Source organism: Mastacembelus armatus, chromosome 19, assembly GCF_900324485.2.
Source record: "Mastacembelus armatus chromosome 19, fMasArm1.2, whole genome shotgun sequence".
NCBI lineage: Eukaryota > Metazoa > Chordata > Actinopteri > Synbranchiformes > Mastacembelidae > Mastacembelus > Mastacembelus armatus.
Window position 1 is genome coordinate 9361962 of NC_046651.1, and position 21248 is coordinate 9383209.

Here is a 21248-nt window from a genome sequence, read left to right on the forward strand (position 1 = left end):
CAGGAGGCAGGATGCGCTTTATTGCGCATGGCAGCTAAAGCATTTTCTGCTGCAACGCATTTAAGAGTCTACATTACAACACAAGAGGGCAGCAAAAGGGTTAATTCCATAAAACTATTGTTTTATTTATTTTTATTGTCCACAAACTATTGTTTCCTGGATATATGGGGTTACAGAATAAAATTATCTTCTTGCTTTTAGGCTTCCAACTTTCATTTCCACTAAAAGAAACATGTGCCTGGTATTTTATACAGAAGACAACACTGCAAATAGACAAAAGCAGTAATTTTAAAATTGTTTAATAATGCTCGAATTCAAATTCAAGTCAGAAAAAAAGCCAGTTTCAGCTTCAACAAAATGCCCTTCCCCAGGTTCAACGTATTCATGTACAGCAAAAACAAGAAATTCATCTTCACATATCTAACTAATAAAACTCACTAAGAAAAGAATCAGCCATATAAGGAACTGCATATTCACAGCAACAACACAGTATTATGGTGAATCAGTGATCACTGAGTGGATTGAAGGTTTACTCGGTGTGCCTCAAAGAGCATCATCAGTTACAGCATCTTGGATTAAGTAAGGACACACAGATCTTGATTATCAGCAGTATCAATAACTAAAAGCCTGCCTTTCGCATACATTTGTCAATAGGATTTGTAAAAAAAAATGTACCCACACGGTGTGTACATTAAGGTTGCAAACATTTATCGTATAGTTGTAAAAAATGTACCAAGAACAAATGACTGACTGTAAAGCTATTAGGATTTGAAACACAGGAGCTACCACCTGTGGTAGGTGTTTGTTATTTTTAAGTGCGACATACAGTTGCATAGATCCAAATAATAATAATCCAGCCTCTGCAATCAAAAATATAAAAAAACAGCACAACTTGGATACATGAAAGTGCTAGAAACAACACAGCAAGGTGTGTCCTAATGATCTCAGCAAGAGAGCAAAAATCAGTCTGAGGTGATTGTCAGGGAACAGTAGCCCTTTGGAAACTGGATAAAAATAAACTAGTGATAGTGTTTATGAAGAGGGTTAATTCCCTGCTTGTCCAGCAGATATGAATAGAAGAATCCTATCAAATAAAGATAATCACATGCCTCAAGAAAAGGGGATTTTTGGTTGTCAGCAGTTGTATAGTCATAACTAGTGTACAAACTTTGGTTAATAAAGTCGATTTAACCCCCCGTAAGGTACACTGTGCCAAAACAGTTTAACACTGAGGCTGTACTGTACATGTTAGACTTGGTCCTTTCACCAGTCGCTGAAGCGGAGTCGGTTGAAGGCCTCTTTGATGTCTTCGTTGGTGTCTGAACCTCCGTCGGTGCCGATATGGATCACTTTGCTGTCAGGGACTTCCTGCTTCAGCTTCTGCTTACTGAGGACAACGGTGCCTTCAGCTCCTTCTGTGCTAGGACCTGTCAGCAGAATGTAGGCAGCATGACGCCCTCGCTCCAGCAGTGTGGCTGAGATAAAAACACAAATACGGTCACACATTGTTGTAGTTAAAAGATATGATTTCAGAGCGTAGGAAATTAAAAGGCAAAAATCACCTTTAAATGTTACGATGTGATCCATGACGCTGTTGGACTCGAGGAGGACTTTTGAGTAGAGAGGATGCAGCATGTAAAAACGTCGGTCACTAGTTAACGGTACCTGGAAGGAAACGTTTAAGTCATATCAGTGTTCCATAAATCTTTTAAATAGTTAAAGTAAATGAGTGAGAAATCTGCAACATGCATCTTTCCATAAGGGAGTGTACTTACTGAAGAGTTGGTCTCTGAGGGAATCAGGCCCCAAAAGACAAAGATTGAGACAGAGTTGGTGGTGTGTATTGAGGCAGGTCTTGGTGAATTAGAAGGGACCAAAAAGCTGACTTCCCACAGCACCCCACCAGACTTCCCATCCAGAATAACCACCTATATTAACAGGGGTACACTTCATGTATGAGTCATATCAAACTCCATATCAGAGGATCTGGACATAGAAAATACAATTTAGGTATCACAGCAGTGTTTGTACATAGATCCAACTTACCTTCTTTGTAAAATTGCCCACATCCTCCTCAATTACAATATCAAGTAAACCATCTTTGTTAAAATGACCAAAGGAGGGCGCACTAAATAAATGAGAAGACAAAGAGAAGATTTATTTTATTCCACTTAAAAACAAGTGATGATGGTATTTCTGGCTTTACAAGGAATGACTGTGTGCACTATTTGATTCCCATCCAGAAACACTGTTTTGGTTTTTGATCTGTTGTTTCATGAGTAAACATTTTAAAAAACACAACTAGTATATTCATTTTTACAGGGAATATAAAACAAACAAACAGATGAGTTACCTGATGACTGAGCTGGTATTGAACCTCCACTGCAGATTTTGTCCTTTAATTAAAACAACTTCCCTCTCAGTCACAAGCAGCAGGTCAGATGAATCATCAGTTTCTTCTGTTCTTACCACTTGTTTAACTGAGTCAGACCTACGAAGTACAAATATTAGCCAAAACCCTGATAACAACAAGCAGATTTGTGAAATATGTGTTTGTGAAGTAACACAAGCTGAATGTAGCCTTACTTGTAGATAGGTACAAGGCCAGATCTGGCACTGGCATTTTTCTCCCAGTGCTTATCCTTCTTGAGACCAACCTCCATCCCTGCTTTGGCTTTCGCAGCAATGCTCCACAGTGCCAGTCCGTACAAGCCAGAGTCTGCAAATTAACGTTCTTAGGACAGACAACCGCTAACATCTGTGTACAATAGTTGTACCAGAACTTGAAGTAAGTTTACTTTTCCTTGTCCTAGTATCAACACAGGAAAACCAAAACCAAGCTGCTTAAAACTGTGTAAACATAGAATATAATGTAGCCTTTTATTATAACAATAGTGCTTCACACGGTTATGAAAAACAAATAATAAGATGTAAGTCATCTTCGTAAGTACTTTGATAGAGTACGGCACTCCACCACTGAAGACTGTTAAGTTGCTCTTAATGCAGATATGCAGTAACATGTGAGACTGTTAAAGCTAATTTCAGATACTAACCTTGTTGGAGCAGTACATAGTAAGCTCCATCTGTCGTGCGATGGAGAAGATGACCGATGGCTGGCTCTGCGGGATCAAGAACCACCACAGATCCAATCTGGACTCCCGTCTTCCCTGAGAGGAATACCAGCTCAGTCTGCAGTTACGAAGTGAGACATACTCAATTTAATGCTTTTCATTTTGCAGCTTCTTCAACAGATTATTTTAGTGCTGAATGTTTTTACTTGAATATATGAATTCTGTTACAGCAGATACACAAATATAATGCGACAACAGCAAACAGCTGTAGTTGTAATCACGAACATCACTCCAGCGTACCCGCGTGTCCTTTGATGCAACTAGAGCCACATCTCCGACTTTGTCCCCATCCATATCTGGGACACTAAGAACAGGCAGGGAGCTGTTCAGACCATGAGGCTGCTGCCACCTGATTTCACCTGTATACCAACACACCGCACAGCAACAGAGCGCTCAATCAGACTGTTGGTCTTGATTTGATATCAAAAGCTTCAATTTTACTTTAATATAAAAGTTCCTTCTTTACCAGATTTGACAAAATAATTGTAACTCAACGTCCACCAACTAATTTTTCTCTGAGTATATTGAGATAAACTACAACAATTTTTACAAAAACATTAAAAAGACAAAAAAAACAAAGCAGAGAAATGTCAAAGGTTCTATTCTACACACAGAGGCTAAAAGATTTATATGTGTAAAAGACAACAACTTAAGTGTTCTGTCTATTATACATAATGAAAATGTGATGTAATTTATACTATCTGTAATAAACAAAGTAATGGGTGACAAACCAGAGTATTTGTCGATGGCTGTGAAATGGTCAGAATGGGACAACAGACAATCCCAGTTTCTGCCTGTTTCTTTCTCCAGACCACACTGGGCCCAGAGTAACTCAGGATGCACTGGACGTTCCCACAGGGTCTCTCCATCTGTCCCATCCACTGCTAAAACAAACACACACGGCGAGGGCAGGCCTGGAAAACACACAGAGTGCTTTTGAATTATAAACAACCGGAATCACATAAAGCCCCATAAAGTGACCAATCCAACTCCTTTTCCTTCATGCTTAAGTAAAATCCAAACCGAGCGATACCTGCATCAGCACACGTATTGTTCTGACTGCCTTCTCTCATTCTGACGACAAACAGGACATCCATCACCTTGTCGTCACTTGCACGTTCAATAGCTAAGAAGTCATAGGTTACTGCGGCAGAGAAACAGAAAAATGTAGTTAGCCCCACATTTCAGGTGCTACTGAGCAGTGAAAAACACACTGTTGTACACACCAGCTTCAGTGAAAGTCCTGTTCCAAGAAATGAGATACTGTGGTCTCACAGGACACGGGATGACGAAAGAGAAGGAAAACACTATGGTGAGGCAGATGAACAAGGAGAGGAAGAAGACTGCGGTTCGCCAGTGGGTCAGTTTGGCGAAACCCAACACTTCCTTACAACTCTTCTTCTTCAGCTCCGTTGGTGATGGTCCCGATCCTGTCTCCACACCGTCCTCTCCCCTCTTCAGTGGGTCACCCTCGGTGCCACGGTCTGTGTTCTCCATTGTGGCCTCAGTACATTACCGACCCAATGATCTACCTTTCAGGGCAAAGAGCTTAGATTAAAAGTCTGCCTTGACTTAATGATAGTCTTAAATTGGACTCTACAAACACGATTTACTAGACAGGGAATATTCCCACTGTGGTGTGTAGTTTGCTCTGTGTCTGTTCCAGTGTGACCTCCAAACCTCCTTTATGTGTCAAAATAACCAACAATAATAAACAAAAACTCGCTGGCAGTGTCAGTCCAGCTGTTTGTGGATTTGAGCCTATTCAGACGTGCCAACTGTGACTCCAGAGATTTCACAGCACAAAAACAACAAACCCATACTGAACAAGCACCATGTCCCACACTCTGCCGCTTGTTGTCTGGCCACAGGCATATTGGTCCACTGCTAATTATTAGCAATCACAGCAAGCATACCTGATGTCAACATTAACATAAATAACCAGCAAATAATAGTAATAAAATAATAACCATACGGTGTTAGCTAAGAAGCCCAAGGTTGATGGTTTCTGTGAACAGGTCAATGTCGGATATCCGGCTTTATTAGCAAGCTTTGGTTTGGAAAGTCCACGGTCAACACCGGGTTATCTAGTTTGCTAACTTGTTGAACAGAAGCCTGAGCATAAAAGCAGAAAAAATGGGTAATGTTATCACGAAAGAGACACCGTTTGAATTCCAATAATGAGTTTACACTTGACTAAGTTTTTGTTTTTTCTTACTTTGCCCTCCCCTGTCGTCTCTTGGTGACTAGCTAACTTCAGGTAGTAGGCCTGACACATATCAACAAAGCTAAAGTTACGTAAATACATCATAGACAAGCCTACTTTAAACTAGCGTTTTAGTGCCCTGAGTTATGTATAGCAGGTAGCGCGCTCTCGGGGTCAAAGTTGAAGATTTTTAGACTCAAACGATATCAAAACCCTGACGTACGACACAAACATTAACATTAATCGAATCTAATCTATTTCAATATTAAATCTATAGTTAGAGGAGCTACCAGGAGATGATGACACGAGACTGGCTAATGCCTGAGAGATTAATTTCAGGGCAAAATAATAATGGTTGAGCTACCGGATGGTTCACACCGCTCTGATTGGTTAGTTTACTTTGCAAAGAAGCGTTGTGATAGGCTGATTGCAGGCTGATGGCCCGCCCCTTAGCAACAGTTAAACGGAACTTCCAAACAACAGACCCTCTCGTCATTTCCGGCGTATAAAACGGAAACTGGCCAGTCCACGAAATTGAGAAAACCAGCGGGAGGTGATGCTTGGACGAATAAATAATCAAATAACCTAGCAAAGACACTAAGGAACTTTATTCAGCTGCTTATCTGTGTAGCGCTATCGACGGAAGACCCACAACCATGTCTGCCCAAGCTCAAATGAGAGCTTTGCTCGACCAGCTGATGGGAACAGCAAGGGACGGTGAGTCGCTGTAGCATGCTAGCCGAATTAGCTAGCTAGCCAAGATGGAGCCACTGCTGAGGTTGTGGCGGCGTGTGATGGACAGAGCTGCATGAATGGATGTGTTGCAGAGGGCTGTGCAAACACTGTAAGCTTAGATTAAACTGGCCTTTGCCGATTAAAGCCAGGATTTAATGTTTGCATCCATGGTGGCTACTTTTACTTCAACGTAAACAACACATTCAGTTTGGTTTTTGCCACTTTATCTGTTTGTTGTGAAGTTATCTTACGGACGCGTTACTGCTATAACCATTTATTAAGCACTTTGTTTAATCCATTTGTGACCTTCCACTTTTTTCTTTTATGACCTTTCACTTTTTTTCATTTCGCACACTTATTCAATTCAATTCAATTCAATTTTATTTGTATAGCGCCAAATCACAATACAAATCATCTCAAGGCACTTTACAAAAACTAAAACTAAAAACCCAACAATTCCCTTATGAGCAAGCACTTGGCGACAATGGAGAGGAAAAAACTCCCTTATGTTTTAATTAAAATGTAGTAATTTATTAACCTAGGCTGTACTATATTTAGTTTTTTTTTTTAAACTATCCCATATGAAATGACTAAATATTAAGTAAAATTACATGCATGTTTATGCAAAGACAAAAATTAAAATTATTAAAATAAAAAACATTAAGCCTTATTCTATTGGTGATAGATTTAAGGCAGGACCAATCTTTTCAGTATTATATCGCATATGTTTATCATATGTTTTGTATGTATAATAGTGATTAGTGAACTGCACCTCTTTAATAAATGTAAGGTTTAGTACAGTCTCACGGTATATACAGGTATGTCCAGTACAATCATAAATACAGATCACTGTTTTGTTTGCTTAATATTTAAATATTATTGGAATTTAGTTTCAAATTGTTTCTGTGACCCATAGTGAATCTGACATATGCAAATTAGATGAAAAAATATAATAATGTGGTTCTCCTGCTACAACTTTAGTAACAGCTACCAGCCATTTGGATACAAACATTAAAAGTAATATGTGATTGTCATTGGCTGAAAACGGCAGTGTATTGCTGTCCTGCCCGTTTATAAATTTGACGTTCATCCTGACAGTTTATTTGAATAAAATTGCAGCCCTGTGGATGGTCTTTTAACAAGCTAAGTCGATCTGTATAGTAAGAGTGAATTTATGTTGTGAGTTTGTGGGTGTATGTGTGATGAGATTGATAGCAAATTCTTCCCATACATTTGTTGCATACAAACTGAACAATTGTGGCCCCTTTATTTTATTCATTAAGGTTCAGTGTATCTTTGCCAGCCTACATCAATCTGCAAAGGAGTTGCAGAAAAGCCTCATGTTCATCGAGCCGTGAGTCACACATAATTTTTAAAGCTGTTATGATGAATATCCAAAAGTATCCAAATGTTTGCCTTCCGGAAGTTATTTTAGCCTTTTTTTAATCACACAAATGGGTAACTCTTCAGTGGCACTAGAATTACAATTTGGAGTAGTGTTATCAGCTTGAGCTAAAACGTCTGATCGCGCTGAATCCAAACGAACAGTTCTCAGTGTTCCATTAGACGTCTGTTTTCAGAAGGCAATTGTAGCAATCATCGAAACAAAACCTTTGCACACATCATTTACAATCTGACTTGTGTATGACTCCCAACTTCTTACTACAGGTATGGGCAAGAAAACTGTTCCCATTTATACTTTTCTTCAGCGGGTTTAAAATTCTGCAGCTGAGGTCTTGAAGATGCAGAAGGGTACAGTATGTGGTGCAGATCGCAGTGTGTATAAACACAATTTATTTCCTTGGATTACTTTTTGTATTTTTGTTTTCAGTTTTTCATATTTTGTAAAAGGCCTGGCTGGAACATTTGTCTGAATTGTTTACTTTTGTTATCACAGTCTGCGTAGTCCATTTCCAAATAATGTGGTGACGTGATAAAAACAAAAAGTAGTTTGCTAGATAACTGGAACAACAGCTTTAAAGCCATTTTCAGTGTTGTGCCCTGACTAGCTTAATCCTTTGATGCTCCACATCTACACAAATCTATTAAGCCTTATCACAAGTTAAACATTTCCACATTTTTAGTTCTTGATTGGGTAAGGTAAGCATCATCAATAACACATTCATTCAGAGCCACATGGAACTAAATAATGAACGCAGTAAAGACAGTTTCTCTTTTACTGGTAAATATTATATTACATTAATGAAATATATAAAATAGGTTGACAATTCAAAATTTAACATTTGGTTTTCTCTCATTTAGCTGGGTGCAAAAATCTATATGCAGTTATTGTGACACATGTCTGCCCAATTAATGTTGTGTAATTAGATTAATATATATTAAAGCACTGGATACCTCGCCTCTGCTATCAAGTATGTGAGGTCTTTCTCACTGGTTGTATTTTGTACTGTTTCAGGGGATGAGACGCGGCAGAGGGTCAAGTTCACTGATGAGCGAGTCTGCAAAAGTCATCTTCTCAACTGCTGTCCACATGACATCCTGTCTGGAACTGTAAGTAGGCTATGATTTAGGTCTGACCTAACAAAATGGTGCTAACATCTAGGTGTTTAAAGTTTTAAACAAAATTTAATTCTTTACAGAAGAGACTGTATTCTTGTCAGTAAAATACTGAACACAAAGAAATCTGCATATGTACTATCATCTAGTGTCATGAATTATTCACTATTATTTATTTGTATTGAAGTTTGGGCGGTTTTGGTCATGTGTGTGTTTGTGTTTTGGTGGTAGCGTATGGACCTGGGAGAGTGCACGAAGATCCATGATTTGGCACTTCGGGCAGATTATGAAATTGCCTCCAAAGAGAGAGATCTGTTCTTCGAGCTTGACGTAAGTGAAGCTTCTCTATAAGTAAGACGTGAAGATTGTAGAATTGTTAGTTATCAGAATGACTGGCGGTGTAGGGGGAGGGGTGCTTTACACGTGCTGTATAATTTTGCTTTGAGTATTGAGTATTGAAGCCTACCTGTTTTGGCTACTTTAATAGCACATAGACAAAGTATACGCAGAGGCAACTATAAAGTAGAGCACTGAAAGCGTCCCCTCTGCCTTTTTGAGAATTGTCTATAATGCTCAGTCAGATGATTATTAAAAAAATCAACATAGCCCAGTGGGCTTATGAAAACATATCAACATCAAGTCTTATTTTTTTGTTTGGTTTTCTGTTAATACATTTTTCTCACTTCCGAAGGCGGTGGATCACCTGGAGTCATTCATTGCTGACTGCGACCGGAGGACAGAACTAGCCAAGAAACGCCTGGCTGAGACCCAAGAAGAGATCAGTGCGGAGGTGGCAGCAAAGGTAAGTCATAAAATATTTTTAGTCCCACTGTGTGAAGTGTCTCTCAAATTTTTATGCACCATTCAGTTTGCTAGATTAAAGATGTGAATTGTGTTGCTTCGTTTGTATTACAGGCAGAAAAGGTTCATGAGCTGAATGAAGAAATAGGAAAGCTCCTGGCCAAGGCGGAGCAGCTCGGAGCTGAGGGCAACGTTGACGAGGCCCAGAAAGTGCTACAGGAAGTGGAGAAGGTCCGCACTCGGAAGAAGGATGCAGAGGTGAGGCAGGAGCACTTGGGAATTGCTTCAGTTTAGTGCAGTTCAGTGTGGTGTTTAGGTTTGTATTGATACGTCATCTTCCCATGCTTTAATGCCTCGGTTTTGGATCTCCTCAGGAAGAGTACAGAAACTCGATGCCTGCCTCCAGTTTCCAGCAGCAGAAGCTTCGGGTGTGCGAGGTGTGTTCTGCTTACCTGGGCCTCCATGACAATGACCGTCGTTTGGCCGACCATTTTGGTGGGAAGCTTCACCTGGGCTTCATCCAGATCAGAGAGAAACTGGACCAACTAAAGGTATGGAACATCTCACTTCACCATGTGGACTTCAAACCCATTACTACAAAAATCCTACTTGAATTAAAAGAATATCTGGAAGAGACCATGGGCTGATTATTACAAAACATACAGAAAGAAAACATGGTCTGGATAAAGGTGGGTTTATGTCTAAGTAGGTACTGTGTTTTTATTCTGCTCAGAAAACTGTGGTCGACAAACAGGAGAAAAGGAACCAGGAGCGCTTAAAGAGACGAGAAGAGAGGGAGAAAGAAGAAAGGATGAGGAAAAGGTGAGTAAAAACATTTCAAATCTTAACAGTCGTGTAGTTACATAGATAGATAGATACTTTTTTCATCCCCCCATGGGGGAAATTCAGAATGAGTTTTTTTTATTTATTTGTTGTATCAAATGTATTTTTGGCTGTTCAAACTTATGGTTTTGCCACGTTCTTATTTTATAGGACCAGATCACGAAGCAGAGAGCATAGAAGGTAAGGATGACACCTCTTCTATCTCATCTTTGTAGACTATCATATTATTTTAAATTAGTGTTGTTCTGCGAGATTCATTATAAACTTAAGAGTTCTCTTTTTTTCTTTTTTCAGGTCTCGTTCTCGTGACCGTAGGAGGAAGCGCTCACGCTCCTCATCACGAGACAAGCGTCGCACACGCTCTCGCTCCAGGGAGAGGAGGAGGCGACATCGCAGCCGGTCCCGCTCCCGCAGCCGCGGCCACCGTCACAGCCATGAGCAGAGCTCCAGACACAAGTAATTACACAACAAATGTCCACAGAATTTTCCTTTAGTTTGTTTTACCTAAGGTCAACATAGAAAATCTGCTGTCCTGCTATATTCAGACAATTAAAAATCTGAAATGTGACAATTTGATTCTTGCTAAAACTTCATAATAAACTGCCATTTCATATTAGACTTCATCACTCAACACTCAGTCTCACATGTGATATAAATAAAAATCAATTAAATAATTGGAATATGGTAGTATTTATTTTTTGGCCAAAACCTTCCAAGTGTATTGGCTTCCTTTAGAATATTTCACATGTATCTTGTTAGGAATTTAAAATGAAACCCCCTTGAGACTGATCTGACCCTGAGGATCTTCATCCCATTGCAGCGTGCACATCAGTTGTCTACACTTCCTCCTGTGTTGTATTCATTATCTGAATCTCTTGGCTGGTCTTGTCACCCAGGTCATCCAGGGACCGGGAACGCTCATCCAGGGACCGTGAGCGTGCGTCCAGAGACAGGTCACGGGATCGAGACAGGAGAGACGGTATGAATGGCAGGTCGGACTCCCGCCGGGCAGATGACAGGGACATGGGAGACCTTTGAAATCCATCCACCATTATCCTACAGCCTCCTACTGTCTTTCTCACCTGTCTGTTCAATTATAATAACCCAATGTTACACACAGTCCTTGCCTTGACCCCTTTGTTTCCTGTCTCCTGTCTTTGCTTTAACCGTAAATGCAGCTGACCCAGAGTGTACACATACCCACATACTGTATGGAGTAAATTTTCTAGCATCCAGATATATTGGATTCTCTTTGGATGGGGGGGTTAGTTCTTGATCAGTAGCAGACAGCATTGTAATACCCACGTCTGTAATTCAATGGACATCTGTATTCAACACATACTGTGTCTTGTTATAAACTGCCCTGCACTAATTCCAACAGAACAAGCAAACAAAGTAATGGTTTCCTGGACTGATGCATAAAATCAAGCTGATTCATATTCTTTTATTATTAAGTGGTGGTCTTTTGATACAGAATCTCTGTAAATATGTTTTTGGATGGACTGACTCGTCATGGTCTGAACACCCTCGTACTTTCAACTCTTCCTCCTGCTTGAGTGCGGTTATTGAATGTCTGTCCTCATAGTTTGCTGAAGCCCAGTCAGAGTGTTAGGAGCTCAGTTCAAAACCTGAAGGTTTTAAAGTTGCTAGTTTTAGTATCAACCTTGTGTGTCCCAGTTCTACTAAATCATTTTTATTTGATGTTGCCACCAGTGAAGGGAATCTGTTGGGTTGAGTTTGGTCAGTTTAAGTAAATGCTTGTTTAGACTTGGAACGGTGGCAAGTCTTTTAAATTAGTTTTTGTCTTGGTTTCTTTAATTTAAAACAATGAATATAAATGGTAACTTCAGAGTTAGTGTTGGCATGTGAAATAGTAGATTCCAAAATGATACAATGGACTGTACACACCTTTTATTAGTCACAATTCTGGCCCAAATTGGACAAATTCCTTCGAATAGGTTTATAATGGATACAGTACTTTTCCTCATGTGTGAAGTCATCTGTTTATGTTCTGCTGGAAATCTTACTTTAAAGTCTCAATTAAAAAAGCTTCCAATGATTTTATTTGTACGTGTTGACCTTCGGTGTCGAGGTGTAGTCATTGTCAAGCCGCTTTAATCAGATTTCAATTATTACAAGTATTTTACAAAGATAAATACGTGTCATTTAAGTTAGTCTTTACATACTAGGCAGAAATGAGATGGGTAAGAGAACATTTACATTAAGGCTACATTGCAAATGGTGTACCTTAATGTTAACGTTGAACATGCACAGCACCGGTTCGCATTAAAAGCCTCAATTTCTGATCTGTCGAACACTTTGGTTTTAAGGTAAAGATGTCAGAGTTCATAGAAAAATGTCTGATGGTCAAGTCACTGTCACTTTTGTTCTCTAGTAAATGTAACTAATGTACGTGACAGCAGTAGAAGAAGAACTCAGCGCCCCTGCTCACAATGTGCTGCTCTCCACTTTCACATCGACCTTCATTTTCTGTTTCTCCATGATTGTCTCCAACTCTGTTGCCCTTTTGGCGTCCTGTAGAAAAGAATTAGGACAAGTGAAGCTGAGGGTGTCCATGTTTTAATCAGTAGATTAAAAGACGTAGGCGTTGCAGAGATAGGTTTTAATGTTTATGTTGGTGTGAAGAGAGGCCTTGGCAGTTAACAATTTATGACACAAGTACATAATTTAACCTGCAGCTTTCAAATGACAAACTAGTTCACTGAATACAGTTTTATTCCTCGAAATGAATACTGGACTTTTAACTACCGATCAGTTATTCAGCTGTACTGTACTTTTGTGCTTACTCAAAGATTTTATTATTGATAAACCTGCATTAAAAAAAGGAAAGCAAAAGAGAAATCAGGCTCATCTTGATAAGTAACAGTTTAACTTAAATTTACCTCCAGCAGTGCTTTCTGCACAGTGAGCTGACTGTACACTCTGGCGCCCTCATCTGGAATCACAGCTCGTAGCTCGTCCTTGTTGAGGGAGAAGAGCTGGGCGCCTGTCAGCACTCCCAAACATGCCACCGTCCTGAGGGACACAAAACACTGAGGACTCTGCTGGAGCTGCTACACTACAGACTTTCCAACCGTGTAACCTTTGCATGTTGGTAACCCTGTGCACTGATACACAAGAGCTAACTTCCATTTAAATTAATGTTAATTGGTGATTGCCATTTATCTGGACCTCTTCGTGAATGCGTAAGCAAAGTGGCAGCAGGATGTGATTCAACAGTGTCAGCCTGAAGGTGTGATTTACTCACGGTTCACTGAAGCCTTTCCCTCTGAGCCATTCAGCCACTTCCTCTGGAGGAGAGTGATAGTCCAGAGGGGCTGATGTGTCTGAGGAACGAGGGATGACCAGAGGTTTGTTCAGACTGGCCTTTCCATTAGTCAGCCTCTGGAGCAGCTCGTCATTCACCAACATCACTGAAAACATGGATGATGGGGTTTTTTTATTAAACTTACTGTACTGCAACATTTTTGGCCATAAATATAACAGGCCACAAGCGATATGCTTTTATTTACAGATCTATAAAGTGCTCTGAACATTTGAACTTAAACATTACAAGTCAATGACAATTGGACAAACTCTTGAGTAAGATTGTGTCACATGCTCAAAAGATCCAGAATGGCTAATAAATGAACCTTGTGTTCGTTTAAGATTTTCTCAGCTGTTTTTATTTAGTTTGAGCCCTTGAGAAACATTATCTGCTCCCTGTACTCAAGCCACCTTATGAAGGGATTAATGCTACACACCCAGGCATCCCACAGTTTGGTACCTTTATCTGCGTCCTCTGCAGCTGGCATATGTTGGCTGTATGCTGGTAAACTCACTGGGCGCTTGGAAGTGTGCGCAGGGGCCTGGGGCAGATTAGGAGGGCTGGGTGGGACTACTGACATTGTCTTGGCGAGTGGAGGCGGGGCGGGAATCTGCTGGAATGTAAAGTGGAGAGAATCTAATACTGGAATTCACTCAGGTATGAAGAGGTGAGAGCATACCTCTGTTCTTGCATGATTCACGTGTGTGTGCGCGGGCGTGTCTGTGTCTTACACTGGCAGGAGGTTTGGTGACGACGGGGCTGTCTATGTGAGCCACGGGCTCCAGGATATTGAAGGGGACAAATCCAACCTGGCTGAACCGATTCCGGCACTTCCACCAACGCTTGGAGGATTCAATCACCTGTTAGACAGAGGACTTACTGTCAACACAGCACACCCATGCGTGCATCATCAGCAAATGAATACAGTATGAATACAATATGATGTTGTTGCTATTGGGCAACACAAACACATTAACTGTATAATGTATGATGTAATTAAACATGAATTCCTTCACTTTGTTACCTCCAGTGTCTCCCCATGCTGCACTGAAAGCTCGCTGTTGTTTCTGGCTATGAAGTCGTAGCTGCAGATATAGAGTCTCTCCGCCTCAGGTGGTCGTGCGCTGCCTTCTCTGAGAGGACAGGAGGCAGGTGGTGTTATCACTGAGTCAGGGTAAGCACGACCTAATGTTCTGCTTTTTGAAAGTGACTTACGTTTCAGCACTGACGCGCATATCAGCTGGACCGACCGGCTGTTGCTGCTGTGGGTGAAAACAACGTGGACTTAGATGAATGTGGAAAGGACGCACAGACGCCGGTATAAACAGGTAAGCCATCATACACAGGGATGGGTGAGGTTGACAAAATAGGGCTCAAACATTTGAGAAACACCTGCACTGCTTATACAGCAAGAACTTTCACAGCGTGTGAGCTTTCCAAGGAACAGTTAGGCATCTAGCCAAGAGGGTAGAGATGACTCAAGTTATTTTCCTCAACCCGATGCTTGAACTTCAAGTGCACTCATCAGCAAAACAAGCCTTACTTCTAGCAGCAGGAATACTGTTAATCATAATGTGCAAAACATAAGCTCGAGCTGAAGTTTGAATTTACTGCCACTTTCAAAACAGCCCATAGCTCATATAACAATAAATTCGTAGAATAGTAGGCTATTTGCCTTTTATACATTATTGCTTGTCTTGTGTTTAATCCCTGTTATAGTTTTACACACTTATGTTTTCAGTGCTTCTTTTAACAAACAGTCAAGAAAGCGTCAAGCCCAAATCATGTGCAGGTATTGTGTACGTCATGCTTTACTTGGAGGGCTTCTTGTTTGTGCTGTGACTCGACTGGATCCTCCCAAACCTGCCCGTTTGCCCTCGAGGCTTCCGGCTTCCAACCGTCCAAGAACACAGGGGTGTACGGAGCTATATGCTCTCTGAGCTGAGACCTGACAGAGCACAAAGATTTGTGAAGTGCAATAAGTGCGAGATTTTTTTCGGTATTAAGAAGCTCCTTAAAATCAAAATGCAAGTGTGGTCAGTGAAGAATCTCCATCATATCACAGCTAAACAGATATTTGAGATATTGTTGAGGAAAATGAATCTAATTATCTGATGGGATACGTTTAAAAAAATGCCTTAATTAAACCAAGAAATGTGCAACTTTTTCATGACCAGAGTAAAATAGGGATCTCATCAGAAGCCAGGCAAAATAAAGTGAAGTAGGATTATTACTAGTGATATTTTGTATCACTAGTGCCTGTTGGTACTGACCGTGGGAGCGTCCAGTTAGGACCCAGCGATGTCCACAGCTGCCTCTCTCCCTCATTCAGGTTTTGTTGTAGCAGGGAAACAGCAGAGCTGGTCAGGGCAGGGCTGGACACTGAGGCTCCGAGACCTGGTCCCCCCGTTGTTTTCACCATCTGTACACACCCAGATACGACAGAGCCCATGTTCATCCTTTCAGACTGCACACAGCTCTGATATTCACAGCATCCAACGGTCACTGGAGCTGATTTTGAGTGTGTACATCAGTATCAGGCATTGGTTGATGAATTTGCACAGGCAGGCAGAACTTAACTTTGTTTTTCTTTTAGAGCACAGACAATCAAAAGTACGGATACACAAAAGCCAAACGAATGTGACCACATAGACCAATGCAAACATGCAAACACACAAGGAGCAGTGACATACACAATCCCAGAGATATGAGGCTGTGTGTTTCCATTCAGGTGTGCCTGTGTACACAAATCAAACACACCCATTCCACCCTTTGATTCTCTTTTGGACTGATTCATACCTGAACAGAAAAATTCAGGCACAGGCCTTTAATGTTATATCAAACAGACACACCTAGCTCCCAGTTTTCCACCTAGACATGCCATATATAATGATACACACTCATATCAATTTAGTTTAAATATTGGCATTTCATTAGAGGGCAATATTAAGACTGAGGGTATGTTATGGACATGTCTTTGATGAAAGGTAAATGTTATTAGAGCTTATATTTTTTGTTTGTATGTTTCTAAATCAGCATTCAGCAGAATAAAGTCTTTCTGGAAGGAGCTGTTTTTTTTTTTACAATACACTAAGTGCAGAGACAAGCTCAAATCTAAACCAAATGTGTTGAATACACACACCTGCCGCAAAAACAAGGTCAAACTAATTCTGCTTTGAGTCTCAGTCGTGGTTATCACACAGGGAGTTGCCCTGAGTAAACTTGAAGTTTCTGGCAACACTACTCAAGTACACTAAACGGCTTTTCATTATTTTGACATGACACACACTCTTTTTTTTTTTTTTTTTGTTAGGTCGTGTTCAGTGCCAGTTCAGGGACAAATATACTATCTATATCATGGCTATTCACCTTTATCCTCCAGCCCAACATCATAAACAATGTGTTATGTGTCTACATTATTATTTTAAGCTGTTCATCATGTCCTAACCCTGCTTTTTTTTTCCATCTGTGTTGCTGTAAAAGACGAAGCCTTGTGTTTACATCAATAGCAACAACAGGTGTTGTCCTCATGCCCGGTGGACGTAGAGATTATAACACCGACTCACCATATCCAGTGGTTTGAATACATGGTGGACGAGCTCCTCTGATGAGGGGTTGGTGATGGCTGATTTCAGACGGGCCTGTGAGGAAATAGTTTTTTTTTATAAAGAAACACAGTAAGGCGAACCAGAATACTGTAATATGACCTGGCTGAATGCACACCAGCAGGCTGAAGCTATATTTGAACTTCTGGAAGATATCGATGAATTCCTCCTCTGGTGGGGGTCGGGCCTTTGCAGCAAGTAAATCATCTGTTGTTTAGAATGATACACAAAATACAACAGCGTTAACATGACACACAGCTGTTTTATTTCAATGGGGATATATATATATATATATCCATATATATATACTATAGTATATATACTATATCCTGTCTTTTTACCTTCAGCGCTTTGCTTTTTACTTCTCTTCTTTTTCTTCTGGTTCAGCACCATCGCAGCCTCTGCCGTCTGCTGCAGCTTGGCCATGAAGGTCTCAATATCGTCGAAGCAGTGATTGAGGATCGCCTGAGGAAGGGAGAACCAGTTTGTTATGCTGTGATCAGATGTGACTGTAAAGGTGCAAAGTCGATGAGGAGGCGTACCACTTCTCTCTCTGCTCGCAGGAAAGTGATATCAGGCCCGCTGTTCACAGTGTTTGCTGCTGTAAGGGGGGAGAGGAGAGGTTTCAGTTCATTCACTCCAATTCATGAGTCTGATCTCAACTGCCCACTTTCACCCTTGAAACTGACCCCTCCTTCCAAACACTAACAGACAAAGCCGTCTCTGTGCTCCTGAGCCTCTCACTTTAAATACCTAACTGTGCCTCACTATTTAGTTTCCCTCAAAGAGTTTTATAGTCATTTCCAGACATTCATGTGAAGAGAAAGTCTTTTCTCTTACCTCTGGGCCCGGGGTAAGGTGGAGGGTTGGCTGGTGGGGCATTTGGTGCATGTGCGACAGGGAGACCTGGGATTTCGTGATGGTTGATCATCTTTCCCCTGGTTTGAGGAAGCCTGAAGGATGAGAGGACAGTGTCAAACCCTCTCACAGTATTAACATCCCAATAGTCTGCTGCTCACCCAACACCATCCCAAAAAAAAAAAACATTCAGTGAAGGCTTAAAGAAGATTTTGACTGTTGGACAGGCTCGTCCTCATTCTAAGAGTCTTGAATGGATGTGACTAGTTATAAAAGGGGAATCAGAGAATCCAGCCAAACAACACAGTCCTCTCTCAATAGACATAAGATAGTGTCTCTGAAATTCAACCCAGCAGCCCTTATTCCGCTGGTAAAATACAGTAAACAGAAAAAAAACAGACTGTGCATACTCACGGCTACGCCCTATACAACAATCATCAATCTAAATTCTCCTTTAAACAAATGACATAACGTCAAACCCTACAGTTTGCTGTAGGTCAAAATATCTGTGTACTTGCCTACTCTTGTCCAAGCTACAGAACAAGCTACTAGTTCAAGAGACTTTACTGTCATTTTATTGAATCAGCAACTAAACACAAAAATCCAAGCCATCTGTCCATCTTACCACAGGTGTCTATCCTTCACGCCCCTTAAAGAGAAATATTTCAGAGCAGGTATTCCGTTCAAGCTCTGGGCTGCTACTCCACCACCGTCATCTCTCCTCTGTCCTCTCTGCTCTCTGTCACAATGGTCTTGTTATCTCTGTCACACCTTCATAAGTTATGCAGAAACCGGTAAAACAAGTTGCTCTCTCAGCTGTTTATACTGTCCTTTCTCAGACAGGTGGATGGTGACACCAGGCTGCTTTGATTCAGTGGCAAAATGAGACATAATGGAAGTAAAAGAGGAAGAAAGCAAGTATTTTAATGGGGGATGGAGCTGAATATCATCTATTATTTGTGTGTCTTCTGTTTGTTTGCTATTATTTGAATGTTACCCAGCGGGCTTTTATATCATATGAATGCAGATGTTCACTTTCTTTCATTAAAAACATAGAACATGGAAAACGGACACTATAGTGAACCAACATCAACTCAGTGGCTTTCAGTTTTCAAGCCTTCATAAAAACCACTTTGATGTTTTTGTGAACTTGTGACCATGACATTCAGTACCTGAAGGTATCAGGGAGCTTCTCGCTCTGGCTGGTGGAGGAGGCCGAAACCATGTGTGTTATTTCGTCACAGATCTTTTCTGCCTGAAAGATTACGAATATAGAAGTGGCATCACTTGTAAAACCTGAATGTGGCTGACGATTCAAACTGACACACTGAGTCAGGCAGGACGAACTGGGAAGCAAGTGATATTACTCACCCTCACAGCCTCACAGTTGAAGAAGTGAATGTCTGGCTTTTTCTTATCTGCAATCTGGCAGATTAACATGAGGAGGGATGGGAAGTGTTTTTCAGTATTAATGGCACTGCAGCGGTAGATGGACTTAAAAGTGTAGTTCTCCAGTTCATCCTGCAGGGATAGATGGGTTACTATGCAAGCAAATATGAATGAAATTTCTCAGTCAAGCACATGAAAACCTGTTCTTTATCCATCGCTCTCCATCTACAGCCCTGATGACCGTCATTATCTGTTCTCACCTGGCTCTGAATGTCCCGTAAACAAATGGCCTCGGCGCCAACGTCCAGGAACATCTGTTGACTCCACAGTTTTTTGTTTGCAGCCAGGAAGGAGAGACGTGACTGGGCTTCCTCCACGCTCTGCACATCCCCGTCCTGGAGTGAGAACGTCAGCAGATGCTGCAAACAAGGAGTGAGAAGTGACGATGAGGGCGTGAGGAAGACTGCATCTTAAAAGAACATTTTTGAGGAAAAACCTTGCGTTAATTTGTGCAGCAGTTAAGACTCACTGTAACAAGATGCCGTGAAATGTTTGTCATCCTTTGTGCACTGCCCTGGTGTGAAAAAATGAGGATGTTTAAGTCAGAGCAGCCTTCTCTGAATACACACCTGGAGAAAGGACGTCAGAAAACATTTAAGGTGCAACTACAAGAGGTGTTTTCAAAGGACTCACATGTAGTTTGTCTTGTACTTGTGGTGCTGATTTAACACGAGCAGCAGTTTAATCTTAGCTAGCGTTTTTCTAAATCAACACATCTTGGGCCAGTACCTATAAAAGCAACATCCTCATTCAAACATTCCCTCACCCTGTTTCACTCTCTCGCTTTCTGGGATTTACACGCTGAGTGAGCCGCCTAACCAGTCTGACCACAGCAGGCACAGTGTGTGTCACCATTCAGTCTCTCTGATCTTCTCTGACCATCAGTACTGGCGTCACCGGTGTCAAGACAACAAATGTCCGCTGTCACTTACACTTCCTCATGACTAGTTTCATCCGAAGTACTTGACCAATGTTTTGAAATTACAAACTCTATGTGTATTTTCAAAATAAAACTCAGACATTGCAGTGATATGGCAATTTGTGTGTATTTTTCAAGTGAATTAACCATTTGATGAACACAAAAATGTGCTTGGGTGCATCAAAATTCCGACACTACTTTGTGTGAAAAACGCACACATTATCAGCCAGATGTACACTTCATATTTCCTATGACTGACTTGATTCAATGAAGATGACAGAGTTTTTTTTCCTTTCAGAAAATATTTATAAGCAGCTTGAAATGACAAATATTGAATTAGGCATGTGTGTTTTTGTTCCAGGTTGACAAATCACCATACATAAATACTAGAGGCAGAATAACATATTCATCATGTGACTGTCACACATCTTTCGGAACATTTTTTAATAGGTGCTTACGCGCCCAAAATCAAAATACCAAGTTTTTAAGGTTCCAACAACTAGAGAGGTGACTGAAAATGGATGTTGGATCCACTTACCAAGGTTGGTACTGGGCTTCTAATACTCCTGATGTTAACAGCTGTGCGTGCGTAAAGCCTGCTCTGTGTCTCAGTGTGACTGCTGGTGCCTCAGCTCCTCTCCTGAGCCTTTACAGTGCAGAGGTGTGTCACCTTGTGGAGTCCTGCCTAGTCTACCACCCCACCTTAGAGATAAACATATTTGCTCATGTTCATACTAAGTGCATAATACGCATGGAGAAAAAAGAGCAGGGTGAGTGTTTTATTGCAGTTTCTAATCTTTTTATGTGGAATATAAACCTATTTAATTAGTTAATTTATAAAATATTATTTGGGAAA

The 21248-nt window shown here is 40.8% G+C and overlaps 3 protein-coding genes across 11 annotated transcripts; 1 reads left to right on the forward strand and 2 right to left on the reverse strand.

Annotated features, from left to right (window-relative positions):
• Nucleotides 1-283: 283 nt before the first annotated feature.
• On the reverse strand, nt 284-5681 carry fam234a (family with sequence similarity 234 member A). 5 transcript variants are annotated; one of them, XM_026316340.2, is made up of 13 exons: nt 5350-5551; nt 5107-5246; nt 4358-4663; nt 4165-4275; nt 3863-4045; nt 3372-3490; nt 3054-3189; nt 2587-2719; nt 2354-2491; nt 2047-2128; nt 1776-1928; nt 1563-1665; nt 284-1475 (listed from the first exon to the last, which is right to left on the reverse strand). In XM_026316340.2, the coding sequence occupies exons 3-13, from the start codon at nt 4626-4628 to the stop codon at nt 1264-1266; spliced, it is 1641 nt and encodes a 546-aa protein (XP_026172125.1). In that variant the 5' UTR covers nt 4629-4663; nt 5107-5246; nt 5350-5551; the 3' UTR covers nt 284-1263. The 5 variants fall into 5 exon arrangements, with proteins under 5 accessions (XP_026172125.1, XP_026172128.1, XP_026172124.1 ...); XM_026316343.1 differs by lacking the exons at nt 5107-5246; nt 5350-5551 and adding an exon at nt 5628-5681; XM_026316339.2 differs by having other exon boundaries at nt 5107-5551.
• A 162-nt stretch (nt 5682-5843) lies between these two features.
• Nucleotides 5844-12292, forward strand: luc7l (LUC7-like (S. cerevisiae)). 4 transcript variants are annotated; one of them, XM_026315277.1, is made up of 11 exons: nt 5918-6054; nt 7356-7426; nt 7741-8583; nt 8821-8919; nt 9281-9391; nt 9505-9648; nt 9765-9941; nt 10124-10212; nt 10384-10413; nt 10528-10689; nt 11130-12292. In XM_026315277.1, the coding sequence occupies exons 4-11, from the start codon at nt 8824-8826 to the stop codon at nt 11269-11271; spliced, it is 951 nt and encodes a 316-aa protein (XP_026171062.1). In that variant the 5' UTR covers nt 5918-6054; nt 7356-7426; nt 7741-8583; nt 8821-8823; the 3' UTR covers nt 11272-12292. The 4 variants fall into 4 exon arrangements, with proteins under 4 accessions (XP_026171060.1, XP_026171062.1, XP_026171063.1 ...); XM_026315278.1 differs by having other exon boundaries at nt 8489-8583; XM_026315275.1 differs by lacking the exon at nt 7356-7426 and having other exon boundaries at nt 5844-6054; nt 8489-8583.
• A 39-nt stretch (nt 12293-12331) lies between these two features.
• LOC113135332 (epidermal growth factor receptor kinase substrate 8-like protein 1) lies at nt 12332-20999 on the reverse strand. Of its 2 annotated transcripts, none has more exons than XM_026315274.2 (19): nt 20931-20999; nt 19943-19987; nt 19674-19832; nt 19396-19545; nt 19197-19279; nt 18007-18119; nt 17709-17767; nt 17508-17631; nt 17285-17373; nt 17128-17202; nt 15835-15983; nt 15377-15509; nt 14777-14823; nt 14586-14694; nt 14293-14421; nt 14021-14171; nt 13502-13667; nt 13137-13269; nt 12332-12768 (listed from the first exon to the last, which is right to left on the reverse strand). In XM_026315274.2, exons 2-19 carry the CDS (start codon nt 19970-19972, stop codon nt 12682-12684), a joined length of 1986 nt encoding a protein of 661 aa, XP_026171059.1. In that variant the 5' UTR covers nt 19973-19987; nt 20931-20999; the 3' UTR covers nt 12332-12681. The 2 variants fall into 2 exon arrangements, with proteins under 2 accessions (XP_026171059.1, XP_026171058.1); XM_026315273.2 differs by having other exon boundaries at nt 14021-14174.
• Between the last annotated feature and the right edge of the window lie 249 nt (nt 21000-21248).